Source organism: Phaethon aethereus, assembly GCF_964289735.1.
Source record: "Phaethon aethereus genome assembly, chromosome: 3".
In the NCBI taxonomy this organism is placed as follows: Eukaryota; Metazoa; Chordata; class Aves; order Phaethontiformes; family Phaethontidae; genus Phaethon; species Phaethon aethereus.
Genome location: NC_138576.1, coordinates 76,357,067 through 76,376,333, shown reverse-complemented (window position 1 = coordinate 76,376,333; position 19,267 = coordinate 76,357,067). Strand labels below are relative to the sequence as shown.

Genomic DNA, 19,267 nt, shown 5'->3' with positions numbered 1-19,267 from the left:
GAGTATTGACGGGGGAAAAATGGGGCATGTAGTTTTTGGCAATAAGAACCTGCCCCTAGAATCTGGTGTTCCTGGGACTACACCCAAATCTGAGCACCTGCTATGTCTCTTCCTGGCCTGTCTTTCTGATCGCTCTTGACTGTGGTAAAGATGTCCTTGGCTCTGCTCTGCCAGGTTACAAAGCGCTCGCTATAGAGCAGAAGCTAACTGCTCTTCCTCTAAGGGTGTGCAAACCTACAGAAGGGATACCTCACTCCTGCCTGGTAACAGGAGTTAGAGTGCGCAGTTTTACTGAAGTGTAGCAATAGGGTTAGGTAATACTCTTCATTAGGCCAGCTGATGTCACAGGGTCCTTGTCATGTCATACATATGGGCTGTACTCTTGCATTCAAAAGCTGTGACAGCAGCAGAGAAATCCAGTGGCTTACTTGATAATCAACCAAGCTTTCAGCTCCCAGATACCAGTATTGTTCCACCGGCTCCAGTTAACTATGCTTGTTTACATCCATCATGTGAAAATATTTTCAATTTGTTCATTTATTGGTTACTAGCTTAATAAAACACCCTGGCACCTGCCATCACCTCCTGAGTCAACAGAAGTCCCAGGGCTATTTCCCATCTGTCCAATCTGGCATTTAATACAACCACAACTAGATTTGTAGGTCTTTAAGAACTCATGTCTGGGTAATGAACCTTCAAAGCCGCACACCGGTGCCAAGTTGTGGTTCACAAGGAATCCAGGGGCATTACACCCAGGGCTGCCTTCGCATGCCTTTCAGGCATAATTGGAGAAGAATGTTAAATCCTTTCCTAAATAATCAAGAGGGACGGGCCCTAGCACAGGCGTCCTCTGACTCCACAGCAATTACATCTGTACAGGTTTCAGCATTCCATCCTTTTCTAACAGCCTTCTTCTTTCCTAATGAAGGTGACAAAAGGAAAGCAAAAGAAAAACATCTGCAGGACTCAGTACACAGAGCACTGTGTTACCCCTTGTGTCCTGGTTTCAGCTGGAATAGAGCTGATTTTCTTCCTGACAGCTGGTATAGTGCTGTGTTTTGGATTTGGGATGAAAATAATGTTGATAACATACTGATGTTTTGGGTTGTTGCTCAGCAGTCAAGGACAGTCCAGCTTCTCGTGCTGGCCTGCCCGCGAGCAGGCTGGGGGTGCACGGGGAGCTGGGAGGGGACACAGCCGGGACAGCTGACCCCGTCTGGCCAAAGGGATATTCCATACCATACAACGTCATGCTCAGTAGATAAAGTATATGAAGCTGGGGGAAGAAGAAAGGGAGGGACGTTTGTCTTCCCAAGAAACCATTACGCATGGTGGAGCCCTGCTTCCCTGGAGATGGCTGAACACCTGCCTGACAATGGGAAGTGATGAATTAATTCCCTGTTTTGCTTTGCTTGTGTGCACGGCTTTTGCTTTACCTATTAAACTGTCTTTGTCTCAACCCACAAGTTTTCTCACTTTTCCCCTTCTGATTCTCTACCCCGTCCCACCAAGGGGGAGTGAGTGAGCGGCTGCGTGGGGTTTAGTTGCTGCCTGGGGTTAAACCGTGACACCTTGTAAATCCAAATAACTCCATGGGCTCCAATGGGAACATGGACAAAGAATTAAGGTGGATTTAGCTGGCTGTGGAGACACTTGGCTTCTGAATTCTTTTCAGCAGCCTGTTCCTCATGCAACCAAAGAGGATCTCTTTACATTGGCAACATTCAGTGAAGAAGCTGTTCTCTAATGTCAGTAGCTTTTGTCAGAGGCTACAAGGAAATGTGAAAGACTGCGAGCAGGAGTGTTTGATGGACCTTACTGAAGGTGCAAGTAGTACAGCTGAAGACTTAGTTTCCCTGGTAAACAAATATACTGAAAGAATTTCTTAGCATCAGTCTCTCATTGTCTCCCTCCACTCACCTTGGCAATTGATAAAACCTTTAATTTCAGGAGCACTTAACAATCCATGAGGTTAAAAAGAAAAAAGTCGGCATGAATATAAAGTTATTTGTCCAGGACCATGAAACAGTAATTTCATTGAATTGACGTGTGCTAGATTACATCAGACCTGATTCTACCTGAAAAGAGGCTTATTTGTGCTGCATATCCAGAAAAGCGTACATGGATTTTATGTGTGTCTGAGAGCTGGCTCTGTGCTACAGAACTGGACTGATAGCAATTTGCTCTATTTTTAGCTAAGAGTTTCACAAGTGTCAGTTATTATAGATCGACAACAGTATAAATCCACACTTGAAATTGATATAGGTGTTATGACTGCAAACCGTTCTGTACACATGGGTAAACGCAAGATGAACATAAAGGTATTTACATATAGTAGGTAGGTGCAGGGAATTGGAAGTGTAAATATAAGTGGCCTGGTGAAACTGCTGTTCCCCCAAATTGTGATCCCCAGAACTCCCCGATGCCCTGAGATGTTGGTAAGTGGTAACAAAGGGAAAACTGCATCCGCGTAGTTTCTAATTTCTTGGGCTTTGGAAGAAACTCGGTCAGGCTGTTCTGTGACTGCCTGGTAGGCAACTCCATTAGAAGCATCAGGTACCAGAGCAGAGAGACGAAGGCTCTCCCCAACGTGAACAGTCCCTCTGCTCTGGGGATAGTCCTTGAACTACTAGAGGTCCTCAAGGTATTTTAATATACATGAGATTCCAAATTGTTTATATATTATTTTTCCCTACACATTTATGAGCAGTGAAAGTAATTACGCCTTCCCTCTTTCTAGAGATGAGGGAACTGGAAGTAAAACGTGGCTCATCCAAAGTCATCACTCAAGATCTAGGTCAGGATTAGATATTTTTAAGGGGAAAAAAAAAAAAGCTCTTCAGGGAAAAAGAGAACTAAAAGGGAGGCTTTCTGCCTCCAGATGTATCATCCATTATGTTGCCCAACCTCCTTTAAAAAAAGTATCAGCATTAGTGATCCCTACACTAATGAATTCTGCCTTTTATCTGTGCAAGTGGAGTACTTCCTTTCACTGATAAATGACAATTTTTGATTAAATGTCTCTCATATAATGAAAGACAGTACAAAGTGGAAAAAATTGCTTTGTTACCTTTGTAGATTTATATGTAATTCTACTCAGGACTCAGGGGAGGATAAAATGGCAAGCCTGAAAATTTTAAATCTCTTTTATGGGCAAATAATTTTTCTCTGTCTAATCACTTTCATTACCAATCTACACTGTTCATGTTATTTCAAAAGGGACTGAAATGAGCATAATAATCCAAAACAAATGTCCTTTGTATGTCTGATGACACAACAATCTTTTCATATGACTTCTCTGGTTTTGTTTCTCATGACACTATGCAAATGGGCACCCTTTGTAGGACCTAGCAACACAATATGCTCAAGCACTTCAGGGTCCCTGTTTGTCAATGGTGAATTTTTTTAGCTACCTATTCATGTAGCTTAATTAGCTAGCTGTCTCTGAAATTTTTCAACCTTCTTTAACCTCGTCTAATCTAAGTGACAAAAATTATAGAAATAATAAAGTCCTCTCACTCTCCATTTCCTTTCTTAGAAGGTTAATAATTTAACAATATTGCTGCGGTGCCTTCCACTCAGCTACTGAGACTGTAACTAACTGCAGTCTCACCGCTCATCTGTTTGGCCTTCCATACCCTCCTCACAAATTATATGGAAGATACCGGATGTTTCTAGATGATTGTTTTGCTCTTGAGCGCGTCGTCAGGCACATCAATCAATGCACCCATAGCTTTGCTTGTCCTGGAACAACAGCAGGTTAATTGGTAATTGTTGTTCCATGCCATACAAAGCAGCCTATATCTTTCATTAACGGTGAAGTTACATTAACAGGCAGCTTTATTTTCAGCTCCGCTTGCATTAACAACACTAAAGGCCCGTTTGCTTTCTGCGGTCCAGTGGCAAAGCGAAAGCCACCTGCTTGCGCCCCGGGGATGCTGCCGCTGTCTCACAAAGCGGCAGCTTGGAAAAGAAGAGAAAACCCACTCATAATTTAATGCCATCAGGGAGTTTTAGAGGACTGAGGAGATACATCTACCTAACTTCAGCTCCAGAATCAAGGTCTAGGAGAAAAATCCCAGCAAAGACTCCACATGGAAGAACCCTGCAGTATGGTCCTGGATTTTTTTAACTTCTCCTTCAGGTAGGAGGATATATTAAAAAAAAAAAAAAAAAAAAAATTTAACTGACCGTTAACCATAAAACCTCCAGTATTTACCTGCTCCTTAAGGTTTTTTTCTTTTTATAGAAAATAAGCAGGGAGGAAGCTTTGTATGTCTCCGCAACAAGTCTCCATCATGACAGAATTTTCTCTCGGCATGCCCAGGATGGGGTCAATACAATGTAAGAGAAATTTTGGAGCCTTATTATAACTGACAATGGCTCAGGAAAGCACAAACGCTCTTTCAGCTCCTAGCTGGCACCAACAAATAAGTAACTTTTACCTTTTAAAATTTCCTGATTCAAATTATCTCCAATTTTTGTGGTGGAAGGGTGAAAAAATACACCTAAATAAATGCTCAAGATGTCCAAGAAAACCAAAAACTTCCTATCACAGAAAGACTTAAACAACCTCTGTAACTACTTGTGTGGCTTATTTATGTGTGTCATTAGTGTGTATTAACAATTCTGTGACTGAAGTTTTCTTGGGTTTTTTAAAGTTAGAATGATGGGGAAGGTGCGTTGTTTTCCAGGGACTGTCAAAGTTATCAGAGTTGAAATCACTACCCAAAAACGGGCTAAACATGACCCTCAGCCTGAAGCACCATGCCAAGACCACCCCTTCTCTTGCCCACACTAAGCAGCAGCAATGTGTTTAATTTACGTTCCCAGAAGCTCCTTTGACGTCATATTTCATCACGCAAGTTCCAAGCCAGCCGGACGGGACAGACCTTGTAGCATCAAACAGCAGGAGGGGGGAGGAGGAGGAGGAGGAGGAGGAGGAGGAGGAGGAGGAGGAGGAGGAGGAGGAGGAGGAGGAGGAGGAGGAGGAGGAGGAGGAGGAGGAGGAGGAGGAGGAGGAGGAGGAGGAGGAGGAGGAGGAGGAGGAGGCCGGGGGTACGGCGCGGCCGCCCCTCCATCCGCCCCGCGACGGCGGTGATTGACAGCCCGCCAGGGGCAGGGCGCTATTATGCAAATAAGCCCTCTCGCAGCCAATAGGCGGGTGAGCCGAGCGGCGGGGGTGGGACACTCCGCGGGGACTAGCGCTTACCTCGACGGGGCGCGTGCGGTGGCGGCAGGTCGGGAGTAGCGCGGCGGGACGGGCTGGGCTGGGCTGGGCTGGGCTGGGCTGGGCTGCCCTGCCTGGGGGTGAGTACCTGCCGGGATGGGGGAGGACGAACTGGCGCTTTCCTTGGCGATCGGGCCGGGCCGGGCTCGGCTCGTCTCGGCTCCTTCACTGCGGGCATGTCGCCGTCGGCTCCGGGACGGAAGCCCTGCCGTATCCCCGAGCCCCGCTCAGCATCAGCCGGCGTTCCCGGGCGCCGACCCGGCCCGGAGCTGCTTCGGCACAGAGGGCAGCTCCGGGCCGGGCCAGGTGCTGGGCTCCGGCGGTGGCGGGCAGCCCGTCCCGGCGCCCGGCAGCCAGCCCAGCCCAGCGGCGGGGCAGGGGGAGCCGCGGGGGCGGGGGCGCGCTGTGCGGCGCGGTTCGGCCTGAGAGTGAGCGACACCGGCCCGTCGGAGTCGGGAGGGAAAGCCTGAAGCCCGGAGGCAGAAGGGGCGGCAGGGGATGGGGACCGGGCGGTGGGGACGGCAGCCTGCGGGAAGCTCTGGTCCCCCAGAGGGGCAGGCGGGACCGCTGGGTTTTTCGCGGGATGAGGGAAAAGCGGACGTGCTTTCCAATACGAGTCTCCTCGCCCAGTCCCAACGGGTGTCTGCGCTCCCAGCCGCCCTGTTTGTCTGGCTGAGCGAGTAGTAACATTTCATTCATAGTGCTCACCTGTGGTTATGAATGTGCTCATCGCCGGTTATGAATAGCTCCAGAGCAGATTTTGTACAAAAATGGGTTGCTATGCAAAACAGCGTAGCTTTTACTCCTTCCTTGGGCATCAGCATGGCCAGATCTGCAAGTGGGCGCAAAAGTTAGCGTTCTTTGATTGCTTCCTATTAACTGATATTCATTTCATTTCCTTTCCTGCCAAGAAGAATTAGTACTTGTGTATGTCTGAGATAACTGCATGTAACTCTGTGATACTGGGGAAAGGAAATGACTAGAAGAGTAACACTGGCCTAAAATGGACATTCACACTTCTTGTTCCTGTTCTTCAGATGGTATTTTAGGAACTGTTTTTTAAGCTGTCAGGGATCAAAATGGCAATATATGGCTTTTTAAGATGAGAAGAGAATTTGAAGGATGCTGCTTTCCTACCAATGGTGTTACTTGCTATTTAGTTTTATACGGAAGTTGTGAGACTACAAGATGAGCATGGCTTTTTTTTAAACTCAAAACAGACCAAAGGTCTAACAGACTAAAGGTCATCCTTAAGAAAGTATGGTTTAGATGCCCAGCACCTCTGAAGACCTTTTTCTCACCTTTTTTTTTCCACTGACTGCCTTGTATGACTATGGCTCTGCAACTGAAATTGCATATTAAGTCATATGACAAATGTATGGTGTTTTGGCTGAGACTAAAACTGCAAGTTAACCTCTGTTGTCGTATGAGATCTTTGTGAAGAAAATAAGCACGGTACATAACATCTCTCAAGACATTAAAATGGAGATAACGTGATAGCAGTATCTTCTGGGCTCTGCAGATAAACACGGTGTTACGGAACCCAAGTGCATGTTGTATCACAGTCTGGGAGATTTCTGGTGCTGTGCGGTTGGACTCCATGTCTGACACCTTGCATTATACTGTAACAGCAACCAAGATCTTCTCCAAAAGGAGAAATGGTAGTTGCTGCTGGTGCAGAGATAACAGAGAGGGAGGAGAATCTGCTGAGTGAAAAGAGGCACCCAAATTGCTCCCCAGCCCCGGCAGCGGGCCCGTGCTGGCACGTACACTGTGCTGGACACGCGGTGAGCCTGGGAGCGAGGGCTCTGAATAAATCATGGAAATGCAGGGCCATGGGGAGACTGTGAGATGTTACCTAATCCATTCGGTGCGTTGTGGCAGCACACCTAAACCAGACCTGAGGGGGCTTTCTCTGTAGCCTCTCTCTGTCCTTGAAGGAAGGGGGTCCCACAGTGTTCCCAGGGACAACTGGTCCAATTTTCAGCTAGTCACAGCCTGTTCGACATCGATCCCGTGTGAAACTAATGGATTACTTCGTGTGTTTCCAGTGTCAACACAGGGAATGAACTGGTCGTTTCTGCTTTTATACACTTCTTTTATACATTAGAGCGCTGTGTCTCTCTCCCTGGTCTTCTGCATGGAATGAACCTAATTCCCACAACTTCTCTTCCACAAGGGTTGTATTTTCTAAACTCTTTGGAGACACTGTCCATTTTCCTGCAACTTTTCTAGTTTGGTAACTGGTGCAGGATGTTCTATTGCAGCTGAGGCCTTACCTATGCCAAGCAGAGTAAAGCCAGTCCTTCCCATGCCTTCTCTCATATAAGACATGGTTTTTTTACAATGGCATTATACTGTGAACTTGTTTTTTAGCTTGCAACCTGCTATAACCCCACCAATGCTTTCCTGCTACCAAATGTTCTACTGTTCCCCACTTTCTATCTCTGCAAATAATTTCTTCTAAATGTACCATACCAGGCTTGACTCTATTGAATTCCCCTTTATTTTTGTTAGTACTTCTCTTACTTGCCAAGATCATCTTAAATTCTTATCATTTCTCCTCCCTTCTGCCACCAAACGTTCACTTCCACCCCCTTCCAGTTCAGTGGCACCTGGAGACCGCACAGGCTCTCGTTTGGTTCCACTCTCTGAGTTGCTAGTGGAAAATGGGGATAACCTGTGAGTGTGACAGAAACCCATCATAATGTTGGCGTATTCAAAACCAGCTCTGATGGTGAGAAGACAACTGCTGTGTCAAGTATGAAGGTGCTGGACTTTCCATTACCTTTTATCTGCCCCATCAATTTTCTTTGGTTATGCCAGTAGTGCAGGGATGACAAAGCACAGTGCAGAAATCACTGAGGCAATATTAATTTGATCCAGTAAACTCATCTCAGCACCAAATGCAGGGTTATTACTTTTATGCAGTTTTGCAGAGAAGCCATTCCTGGTTACACTTGTGTTTTGGGCTGCCCCCGCAAGGCATCGCCCCCGTGTGAGCCATCTCTGGTGAGGAACATCATTCCCGGGGAGCGGCAGCACTGCTCCTGCTTAGGGTGGGCTCCTGGGAACCCCCTCGTGGGGAGCGGGCGGGCTCCGCAGCAGGGGCACGGTGCAGTTCAGTTTCTGCATCTGTTTTGATAGCTTTTGCTGATTGTGTCGAGCATCTCGGCGTCTCATCTAGCCTATCACATGAAGTATTCGGCACTTACCATCTAGACCATATTTCTGTAGTTTATCACAGAGGGAATGATGTCACATATCTTGACTTCGGAAGGCTTATCATGCATGCAGCTTTTGCTTTATCTACTGTGACAGTTAACCCGTTAGTTGCCAAGATTATTCTTGACAAACTCATGTTCACAACAGCCAAGAAAGTACTTGAACGCTCCAGCTTTTCCTGCTATGCCTTTCCTCTGTTGCTGTCTTTGTGTCAGTGACAAATCACTTATTTTTGAAAGCAAGAATAAAGCTTGCTTGAGCTTTGGATGTGCCCAGTCAGGAACAGATTCTCTAAGTACCACCGGCCAGCGTGTCCCTAATTACATCTATAGCTTGTCTCAACTTCACTGGTACTTTGAATGGGCCTGTAAACATGTATGGGCTGCTAAGTAGTGTAGAGTAATTGCCATAAAGCCTGCCAGTGCCTGAAGTGTCCTGGGGCTGAGGCTGTGGGTATGCATGTGTGGCCGTGGGGGTTATTTCCTGACTGAAACTGTTTTGGTCCAGTTACAGTTGTGTAGATTTTGCAGTAGGATCCAGAAGTGAGCCTCACGTGTACTGCTGGCCCACATGAACAAATACCAATAAAACAGCCCGTATTTAACCTTAAAGGGATTTTTTCAAAGTCAAGAATGCTTGATTTCAGACTGTAACACTGTATTACAAGCTTTAAATATACGTGTATTTTAAAAAGTAATTTAAAATTAAAAATGTCTGTAGAACATGTTGCTTCTGACTGATGATCACATGCAACCTCGTATTTCTATTCGGATGCCAACATAATGTCTTAATCACTTATAAATGCCACTGTGTGGTAGCAGCAGTAGTTATATAAATGTGGTATGTACATAGCTATTTCGCTGAGCCGACGTGTTTCAGGGAAGCCGAGGTGATTAATTAGATAATGTATATACTCACGGCGCGGTAGCGACGGCACTGCCTGTGAGCGCGTCGTCTGATTTCCTTGCGCGGTGACTCATAACAATGCCGAGCTGCAGTAATTGCCAAGAAATGCATGGATGGGTGTCTCTCTGTTTATGCTAGTGGCATGGTTCCGTCTTAAGTATTTGCTAAGCCCGTGGAGGTGCAGTTCGGGCTCCCCTTGACTCCATCCAGGCCAATGTTACCTGAAGACCTCAGTTTTGCCAACGGCAGGAAGGACGGGCACGCCGCAGTAGTTAGCCTGCAGCGCACTGCGTGTGCTGGAGAGCACTGATGGGGAGCGATGGTGGGACTCTTCCCCCCCCTCCTTGGGTAAGACACAATCCTGTGCACGTTCATCTACTCTTTGTAGTGGCACTCTGCTTTTGGCGAGCTGTGCATGTCAAAACCGATCGGTGTTAGCTCCGAATTGAGCATCTGTCAGTGGCGATCCACGGCTCCCCGGTGAAAATGTAAACAACCCAGTAAATAGTAGCAGTCAACCTATATACAACAGGCTCTCCTTTCCAATGCAAGAATAATGTTTACTTAGCATGTGCTACTGTGTACTAACAAGTTAAAACTTCAGATTTTTAGGCCAATCTCTTCATGAATATGTGAAAAACGAAATACATATTAAGTATGCATTAAGTATATGCCAGCAGCTTGTCCTAGTTTTGATACTGGTGTCTGGAAAACCTGATAACTAGTCAATGGAAAACACCAAGATAATTAACCTTATTGAATACCTCTGGGAAGTATGAAATTCACCCTAGATCCTTGAATTTACAATATGCTGTCATACAAAATCTGAGTTACTTTATAGTGAAGAGGTTGAATACTGGTAAAGAAACTGGGGTAATTCAAAGAACCTCCAAAGCTATCAGAATTCAAGCAATTATTGCCTCATTACTTCGAGTTAGAGGCAACAAACTATTTGAATGTTAATTTTTTTCCCCTAGGCCTTTCCTAGCCTTTATGGCAGGAAAGGAACCACTGGAGACTTGGAGATTCAGGCAACTGCAGAAATAACGTGCAAAGAATGAAGCCATCCCTACTTCTCTGCATGTATGGGCTTGTAGTAAATAACTTGTTCTGGTACAAATGGAGAAGTTGACACTTCATGCAAGCTTTTGGAAAAAAAGCAACCTGCCCTGAGACATTTGCAACTGCATACACTTCTCATTAGGGTGACTGAAAGTATAAAGGAGGTGTTCTGCTGTACATGGGCTTTGGCTACAGTATGAAGTGGGTAGTGTCTAATAGTCTTCAGATACATTTCTGGCTTCTTGATAGATTTCTGTAGCTTTATAACCAGTGTTCTGTGTTAACTGATGTATTTTCAATCCTGAATACGTTTTGTCTATTTTTAAATATTGCCCAATCCAAGAAACTCCAGAGAAGATAACTTCCTTTCAGTGAGGCCACAAAAAGATTTTGAAATGCTGGTCTCTGTCATAGTTGTTAATATTGGAGTTAATACACAGATGTGATCTTAAAACAGCTCCAGAAGGCAAACTGTCCTAATCGTTAGACTATGATTTTTGGTGTTTTCTTGAGCTCTTACGGATGAGAAGCAAGAAAAAAAGAGGAGTGATTTGAGAAATTCAAGCCTGCTGTTCCACCAGTGAGGGACATGGTGAGGGGAGACAGGGAATTCGGCCTGAAAAGATGACCAGCATTCTGTGATAAGTCAATTAGAAGCTCTTTTGGAAAGAGGAAAAACCTACTGTAAACAATAGTCTGTTTTCCAAGTTAATTAATACTGTCAAATCTATTATTGGACGAGAGATACCAGGCAAAATCATTAAATCTGCTCTAAGACTGTTGTTTGCAAAACAGAAAGATACAAGAAAATTATGATAAAATCTGAGACTCCAGCTCTTAAATAAAAGGCTTCAGCTGCATTTAACGCTTCTTTTGCATGACTTGCATTTTTGTGCAACAGCAGCACACTGTTTGCCTTGTAACAGACCGTGTTCGACTCGGCCAGTCCACCTGAGTGGACTTCCATCAATACTGCATCCTCTACAAGCTGCATGGGAAGTTACTGGGATGTGCTGATGCACGCTTGGCTATGAAGCAATTCTGCCAAGGAGCAGGTTATTTCCTAATTGTTCGCCACTTGTTTCTTGGGTCACATCTATTGTGTGTCGTGCAATCAAGAGCACGTGTCATTCAGAGACAGGATGAGCCACGCGGGTTCGTAGTGGAGCACAAAAGGACTTTTGCCTTCTGAGGGAGAGAACTGCTGATAGAAATTATTTCTAACTGGCTTGTTTTGAAATACCTGTTGTTCCTCAAATAGGCTACTTCAACTGAAGTAAAAGCCACATCTTGTAAGGGCCTACTCAAGGCTGAAAAGATGACTGACTAGACTTCTGGTAATCCACAAACCGGTATTAGCTAGCAACTGCCGTTTATGAATGCTGTAAAAAGAAAAAAAATGTACATGGGCTTCCTTCCCAGCTGCTGGTAATGAAATATGGATGTTGTGCTGAAACTGCTGCTTTATTTTACTGTTTGTCCCCGCACTCAGTGGTGTGGATATATAAATGTTAAAGCTGAAATAAATACAGGTGTACAATTCATTTTTTTTCTATAGAAATAACTTTTCATCCTTTCGTAAGTTCTGTGTAGATAACAGGCTGCAGAACATTAGCACGGCAGTGGAAACATGCTATGCAGGGCTCCTGCTTGTATGTGTATGGGGCTAACAGAAAGGTCTTTTATGTTTATGCACAGTTTTTTATTTTCAGAGTGGATTTCCTTTCCTGCCTGAAATCCCATGTCATGCAGAGTCATGCGGGGCTGCAGTCTTATTGCAACAGGACAGCTTGCACCTTTCTCACGCATCATGGGAAAGCTAGTCATTGTGGTAATTAATACCAAGAAGTAGCATGCTAACATGAGTACTGAACATGTCCTCAGCTGACTGTACTTGGTGGGTATCTGGCTTCAAAGTTGTAACCTCTGCAGTCATTGCCTGGCCTGTATTTCCTGCGTGGGTGAGTGTGAGTGTGGGTGTACACACCATGATGGACTGCAGAAGGAACTTGACTTTTTACAAGGACAGATTTATGTAGCCCAAAAATACAAACATGGAAGTATGTGTTTTATTATACACAGTATTTTAAAAGAAAATCAAACTGACAGCTAATCTGTTGAGACACACACTCTTAGAATTAAGGTATTTATACTCTCAGGGCTGTTATTCCAGCATACAGAGTAGTTGGCATCTTTATATTCTAAATAAACCTGTGCAAGTAGTTTAGCACTCATGTTCAAATTAGCAAACTTTTGACCTAAGGCTGAGTACTAGAACAACTTAGGCTGGACCTTTGGATGTCATCTAATCCAGCATCCCCAAAACACACACAGATAGTTCAGGTTGCTGAGGGGCACATCCAGTTGAGTTTTGAATATCTTTAAGGATGCAGATTCCAAAACTTCTCTGGACACCTTTTCCAGTGTTTCTGAAAGATTGTTTTGTGTTTAATTTTTTTTTTCTTTTTTTCCCCTCTACTATCTGTCTGGCTTCTCCCTTGCATCCACTTGGGTCTGTTGCCTCTTGTGCTGTCGCTGTATACCTCCATGAAGGGTCTACCCTTGCAGTTGGTGACAGCAAGAAGATCTCCCTTGAGCTTCCTCTTTTCAGGCTGAACATTTCCAGCGCACTCAGCCTCTCCTCATACATCAGGTGCTCCAGCACCTCTGACCATCTCAGTGGCCTCCCCTGGACTCACCCCAGTGGGTCCATGTCTCTTGCACTGGAGAGCCCCAGCACCAACACAGCACTCCAGGTGTGGACTCTCAAGTGTTGCATGGGATGGGTCACTTCTCTTGACCACCTTTGCTACTCCAGCCCCCAGGATGCTCTTGGCCTCCTTTGCCACAAGGGTGCATTGCTGACTCATGTTCAACTTGATGTCCACCAGCACCCCAAGGTCCTTTTCTGCAGAGCAACTTTCTAGCCAGGGAGTCCAACTTCTACTGCTGCACTGGACCTTATATTAAGGGAGACACTGACGCTCATTTTAAAGAACGGGTGCTGAGGCTATCCGTAACAGCTAGTAATGTACTATGTATTAATATATTGCTGTTTTAATTACAAACAATGCCATCAACATGTAAGTAGATGCAAACTTTCCTGAGTAACGAAGGATAAAGGTAAAGGAGGTCAGCTTTTCTAAATGCTTATCTGTTAAGCTGAAATTTTCAAAAGGCTGTTCCCCGCGGTCTCCCATGCTTGCTTGTGCATTTGTTTCAGCTCTTTCATGTCAGTTCTGTCCTTGACACGGTCAAAGGAATGCTTGGAAGTTACTGTCCTCTCTTGAGAAGATCTGGTTCCCCTTTGTTTGAAATGGGACGTTGAAATGGACAAAGACCTCTGTGGTGGCATTGCATTTGAGCCTGCTGTTTTCCTCACGAAAAGTTCCTAAAACTTTGCTGAGTCTCTCAAAGCAGCAGTTTGCAAATGCCTCAAATAAATTTACTGTGTTCCTTGAGAAAAAGGTGCTCAAGAAATCTGAAAATTTTCTTGAACCCTACAGATCACTTTGGCCAACTCTTGCAAATACTAACCTACAGAGTCATCGAGCATGCTTTGGCATAGAGCTGAATAGGTGTCCTCTGCAATTTGTGGTGTTTGTGGCCTAATACGATGCTGAAATACAGGCAGAAAATCATTCGCTTCCTGTTCTCCATCCTGCCCAGGCACTGTGTGTAGATAAGGAAGAGCATCTTGAAAATGTGAAGAGGGAGTGGGAAGCAGGCTAGGCGATGCACTTTAGAAACAGAGAGAAAAACAACAGGAGGCGGGGAGAAGGAAAGAAGATGTCAAAAAGTTCCTGTTTTTTCAGGACTCTGAAGTTAGGCTTGAGGAGATGGCATCCATTTGTTAGGACAAAAGTGTGATCACTTTAGCTGTGGAGCCATTACCCTGGTGGGTACAGGTCCTCAATGCAGACTTAAAAGATCCTAACGTTGACCACCTTCACTGTAAGTTTTGGGGTGTTGTTTTAAATAATGTAGGCTTTTAGAGCTAAGCACTCGGGAACTGGGAAACCCCGGGGTGAAGATTGTCACTGCAGCTGTAACTTGATCCCTCTGTTCACATTTAGAATTGGATTCTACTGGATCACAGAGATCGTGGGTGATGCTGTACGTATCGTTGGAGACGAGCTTCTCACAAGTCGCCTTGATCCATGTGTTCATTAACTGATGTCCAGCTTGTTACCTCGCGATCTTACTCAGCAAAGTGCCCAAGGCTTGCAGCAGTGACCAAAGTCAGAAGGAGCTGACTTCTGCATGTACCAGGTACGAAGAACTGTGCTTCAGGTGTCTCAGGTGGGCATCATAACTCATCAAGAGTGATAGTGTTGTCCTTAATCAATCTGGGCCGAAACCTGTGTCTATGGATGGGGCCGTTGGATCTGCCCTCCCACAAAAGACTGTTAGGAGTTTATGAAGCTTTCCAGGGATTTCACAGGAGAAATCGCTGAGGAAATGAATAGTAGTAACATAGTAAATGAGATACCTGTCCATGAACTGAATGATGAATGTTAAATTTTACATTGTACAACTTTTATTCAGCATGTACAGACTGTAGGCAGACACTTGGTGGAAGTGATAGGACGTAGGCCAGCGTGTAACTGCATGGTCTTCCCGTGTGTAGGCAACGTCACGGTGCAATCTGAGGCCACACTTGACAGATCCTTACTCTTCTTTAAATGCTTGACTTTTTAACCTCTCATGCTGTATTTAAAAAAAGCAGCAATATTTTGCTGCAGAGATGCTGCAGAATTAGTGTACTTATGAACTTAATGACAACATTAGTATTTTCATGTTGTGAATTACCAGATATTTGCTTCTCTATTTCTTCCTATTTTTATTTTATCTAATACCTTAAAATAGTTGTAGATGAGAGAAACAAATTTCAGGTTACACTTTTGAGGGTAGAGGGAAGGAAGGGTAGACCTATTCCTGCAAAACTGTGAGTTTATTAGGCAGGAGCTCTTACTCAGTGTGGTTTTCTGTTTGTGTGTTCTGTGTAAAGCACAAAAATAAAATGTAATTATTGTTGAGCCAGTTGTCAGTCTGCTCTCTGTGTAAGGCTGATGAAATGTAGTTTTCCCTCAAGTTCAAGGAATGGTAAGCACAAAGGCAACATAGTCCTGCATACACATGATTCAGTTTACCTGAATGGCACCTTGCTGCTATGGATTGTCATTTTAAAGACATTCAAAAACATTGTTTGGTGTTTCCAAATGTAGATGCTAAACACAAAAAGAATAAATGGCAGTTCAAGGATCAGACTAGAAGTGGGAGGATCACCAACTCCAGGGAAGCCAGTAAGAGTCAGGAATGCAGTCAGGCGGGCATTGTGACTGGTTTTCAGAACGACTTCTACATCTCAGGTGAAAAGCATCTCAGAAACAGTGATTAGAAGAGATATAAATAATCCTGAGATTACTAGGTGCCTTTGTTCCCTTTCCACTGTGCTGTCTAGAAAATGGTCCACCATTTCCAGACAGGAAGGGTAGATGTTCTCACTGTCTCAGTGCCTCTAGGCAAACTTGGCCATATAGTTTTAAAGCCGAGTAAACCTGACTTTTAAGCTGCACCACACATTTATTTTTTTCTTCCTTTTAGATGGAGATTTTTCATCTTGATGTTGTGGTGTGAGGTGAAAGTCTTGATTTTATTATTGCTGAGGGAACAGGTGGAAAACCTTTCATTTCCTAAATCTTTCTTGGTATGATTGAGCTGAATCTATGTGGCTTATGTTTTAAATTCAAACAATTATCTTACATGTGTGGATTCCTGAATGAAAGCTCTTCTCTCAGGATATTAATAGACTTCCTTGGTTTATATTGCTTGTAAAAGAATAGGTTTAAGTTGAAATGCACTTTTTTGCTTCAGTGTAAATGTGATCCTAATCAGGACACTTCTCAAGACCAGTATATACCCCTGATGAACTATACGAGCCCAAGAGGATGTGTCTATGAAGGAATCTTTCCCATCTCCTCCCTAACATCTTTAACACATCTAACAATCCCATGAAATGAATTATAAACTTGCAGTTTAAATTCACATTAGATCTAGGCCTATTATACTGACTACATTACATGTGTGACTTTTCTTAACCTGGAAATAACTGATGGTCCTGTGAAGGGATGTGTCGTTCAGGGTGGATGCAGTTTAAATTCACATTAGATCTAGGCCTATTATACTGACTACATTACATGTGTGACTTTTCTTAACCTGGAAATAACTGATGGTCCTGTGAAGGGATGTGTCGTTCAGGGTGGATACCATGTTTGTAAATGCTGTGAAAATACTTTAATTCCTGGAAAAAACAAATATGAATCCTCCAGACACAGAGATCTGGAGAGGTCCTGCATGCTGCTGCTTCTTAACTTTGTTCTCTTTTGTATTAATTCAAACAAGGTCATGGGACGCACAGCTTTTCTGATGGGAAATTTTCAGCTTCCTGCTTGCTGTAACACTTGGTGCAGGGTTCTCGCTGAAGCTTTCAGATTTCACTTTCTGCAAAGACTTCAGGTCTCAAGTAGACAACATACTTAAAAGAGACATGTTTTGTTACCATGTAACTCGCCTGTACAGATTACTCATGCTGTGGCTTTTTAATGAAATTTGTAGTTAAGTATGTCTGAAGCAAAACATAGAAGACAGATCCTGATCTGTAACAATGGTGTTACTTTATTCCTTCAGTAGGTTGTTTCCATCATACAAAAAAAGAATATAAGTGGATGGATGGTTTTAGTTACAAAATGCTGCTATTGCTGTGTGTTTTGTTTAATGCCTGGTACACTATCATCAGTGATAGCATCTCGAGACCCTAAACTTGCCTTTTTTTTTTTTTTTTTAATTCTATCTTCATACTTTCCACACCATTTCTTGAAACTTTTCTTTCCCAACTGTATCAGTAAGTGCTGTTTCTGTTTCTGAGAGGCTTCCTACCCAGGAAAATCCAGTGTAGAATGACAGAGGACCTGTGACATTTGGGGCAGTTGATGTAATGAAAGGTCAAGATCTAGAGGAGATTTCTCCAGTGAGCACCTGTGGGAAGCATTCAGTTATTAACACGTCTACACATACTGATGGCTGAAGGCTTCCTATAATTTGCTCTAGAGTTTATTTGTGTTTTTTTCTCCAAGTAAAAGACTGTCATTTGGGAAGGGGGTGTTGTTTTATTATTCTGTTGGATTGTTCTTCATGATTTGTTGTTTCCTCTCTTGCACTTTTAATTTCTAAGCTTTGTAGTTTCTAGAAGTGTTCTAGCACCATAATTTTGTATCTGAGATCCATCACTGTATAAAATACCGTGAACAAATTTAAAATCTGATATTTTGGGTTATCTTTGATGTAGTTATGTTATCTGTGATGTAGTTATAACTATGATGTAGTTATTAGTTATGAACTTTCAACCCTTGTAAACCAATATTTTATTTATTTTAAACTTCTTTCCTCCTGTTCTTCTGTTTTACAGGCAGGATGAAAGACCGGCTAAATGAGCTACGTGAATTTGCCAGGTTACACAACCAACAGTTTTCTGATATTGAGGATGACGAAAATTCACCCCAAGATGTTCTCCTTTATGAGACTGATTATGCCTTGGAAATTCTTCATAAAGACATACAGAACATCCGGACAGAAAATGACCACCTAAAAGAGGATGTCAAGCGGCTCAGAAAGCAAAACAGCCGCTTCCTTACTTCCATGCGCCGTCTTAGTAGCATCAAACGAGATACTAATTGTATTGCCAAAGACATCAAGGCCCGTGGAGAAAGCATCCACAGGAAACTCCAGATAATGAGAGATTTCAGCGAAGATGCAATAACAAAATACGGAGCTATGTCTGTCGTTGCCAGGGTAGCGAAGAACCACTACGTTGACCTCATGCACGCCTTTCAGGAAGCTATGTTTGAATACAATGCAACAGAGATGAACCAACGGGAGAACTGCAAGATTCGAATTCAGCGGCAGCTAGAGATCATGGGCAAAGATGTTTCTGGCAACCAGATTGAGGAGATGATTGAGCAAGGCAAGTGGGACGTCTTCTCTGAGAATCTCTTGTCGGATGTTAAGGGGGCTCGCTCAGCCTTGAATGAGATAGAGACACGTCATAAGGAGCTGGTGAAGTTAGAAGGCCGCATTAAGGAAATTCACGAGCTCTTTCTGCAGGTGGCCCTGCTAGTGGAGGAACAGGCGGACACCTTCGATGTCATTGAGATAAATATGCAAAATGTTGAGGACTATGTAGGAGAGGCTAAAGAGCAAGTGAAAAAAGCTTTGGAATACAGAAGAAAAAACCCCCTCAGAACTATCCTCTGCTGCTGCTTATCCTGTTGCAGAAGGCGACTATCCCACTGAAGCTATCTCAGACCGACTCGAATGTCTTCAAAATCAGGCATTCTTTCCAATTACTTTTCTGTAATGACAACCCCTAGAAATGGGGGGTATTTTGCAGTTGGTTTTGTTCATTGCCTTTTTCCTAAATGTGCTGAAGGCTGTTATATTTGAGAGCTCCTAGAAACGTTGATAAAACTATTTTTAATCTATTTTTAATTGAAATGTACTCTGTTGCTGTAACTAGAGGTGCAAGAAGATCTCTGCAATGATACTTGTTTCAGATAGGCAAGGAAGAGGAATGAATGATGGGCTGATAACTCAGCCTAGGGAAGATGAGAAATTTCAAGAAGTAACTTCATTCTTATTTGTGAGGAGTAAGTATTTGAGTCTGCAGGCGGTTGCAGCCTTACCGCCTGGGGTGACACAATACACCGCAGAACCAGGAGGTTTTAACGTTACCTAGTTTGGAGCCTGCTTGATGTAAATACTTGAACAGATTTTTGCTCTGTTCAA

General features: G+C 43.8%; 1 protein-coding gene across 1 annotated transcript; it reads left to right on the top strand.

Annotated features, from left to right (window-relative positions):
• Positions 1-17,062: 17,062 nt before the first annotated feature.
• On the top strand, positions 17,063-18,775 carry STX11 (syntaxin 11; the record flags this gene model as incomplete). The annotated part of the gene is made up of 1 exon (XM_081998558.1): positions 17,063-18,775. The coding sequence occupies exon 1, from the start codon at positions 17,897-17,899 to the stop codon at positions 18,773-18,775; it is 879 nt and encodes a 292-aa protein (XP_081854684.1). The 5' UTR covers positions 17,063-17,896.
• Positions 18,776-19,267: the final 492 nt, after the last annotated feature.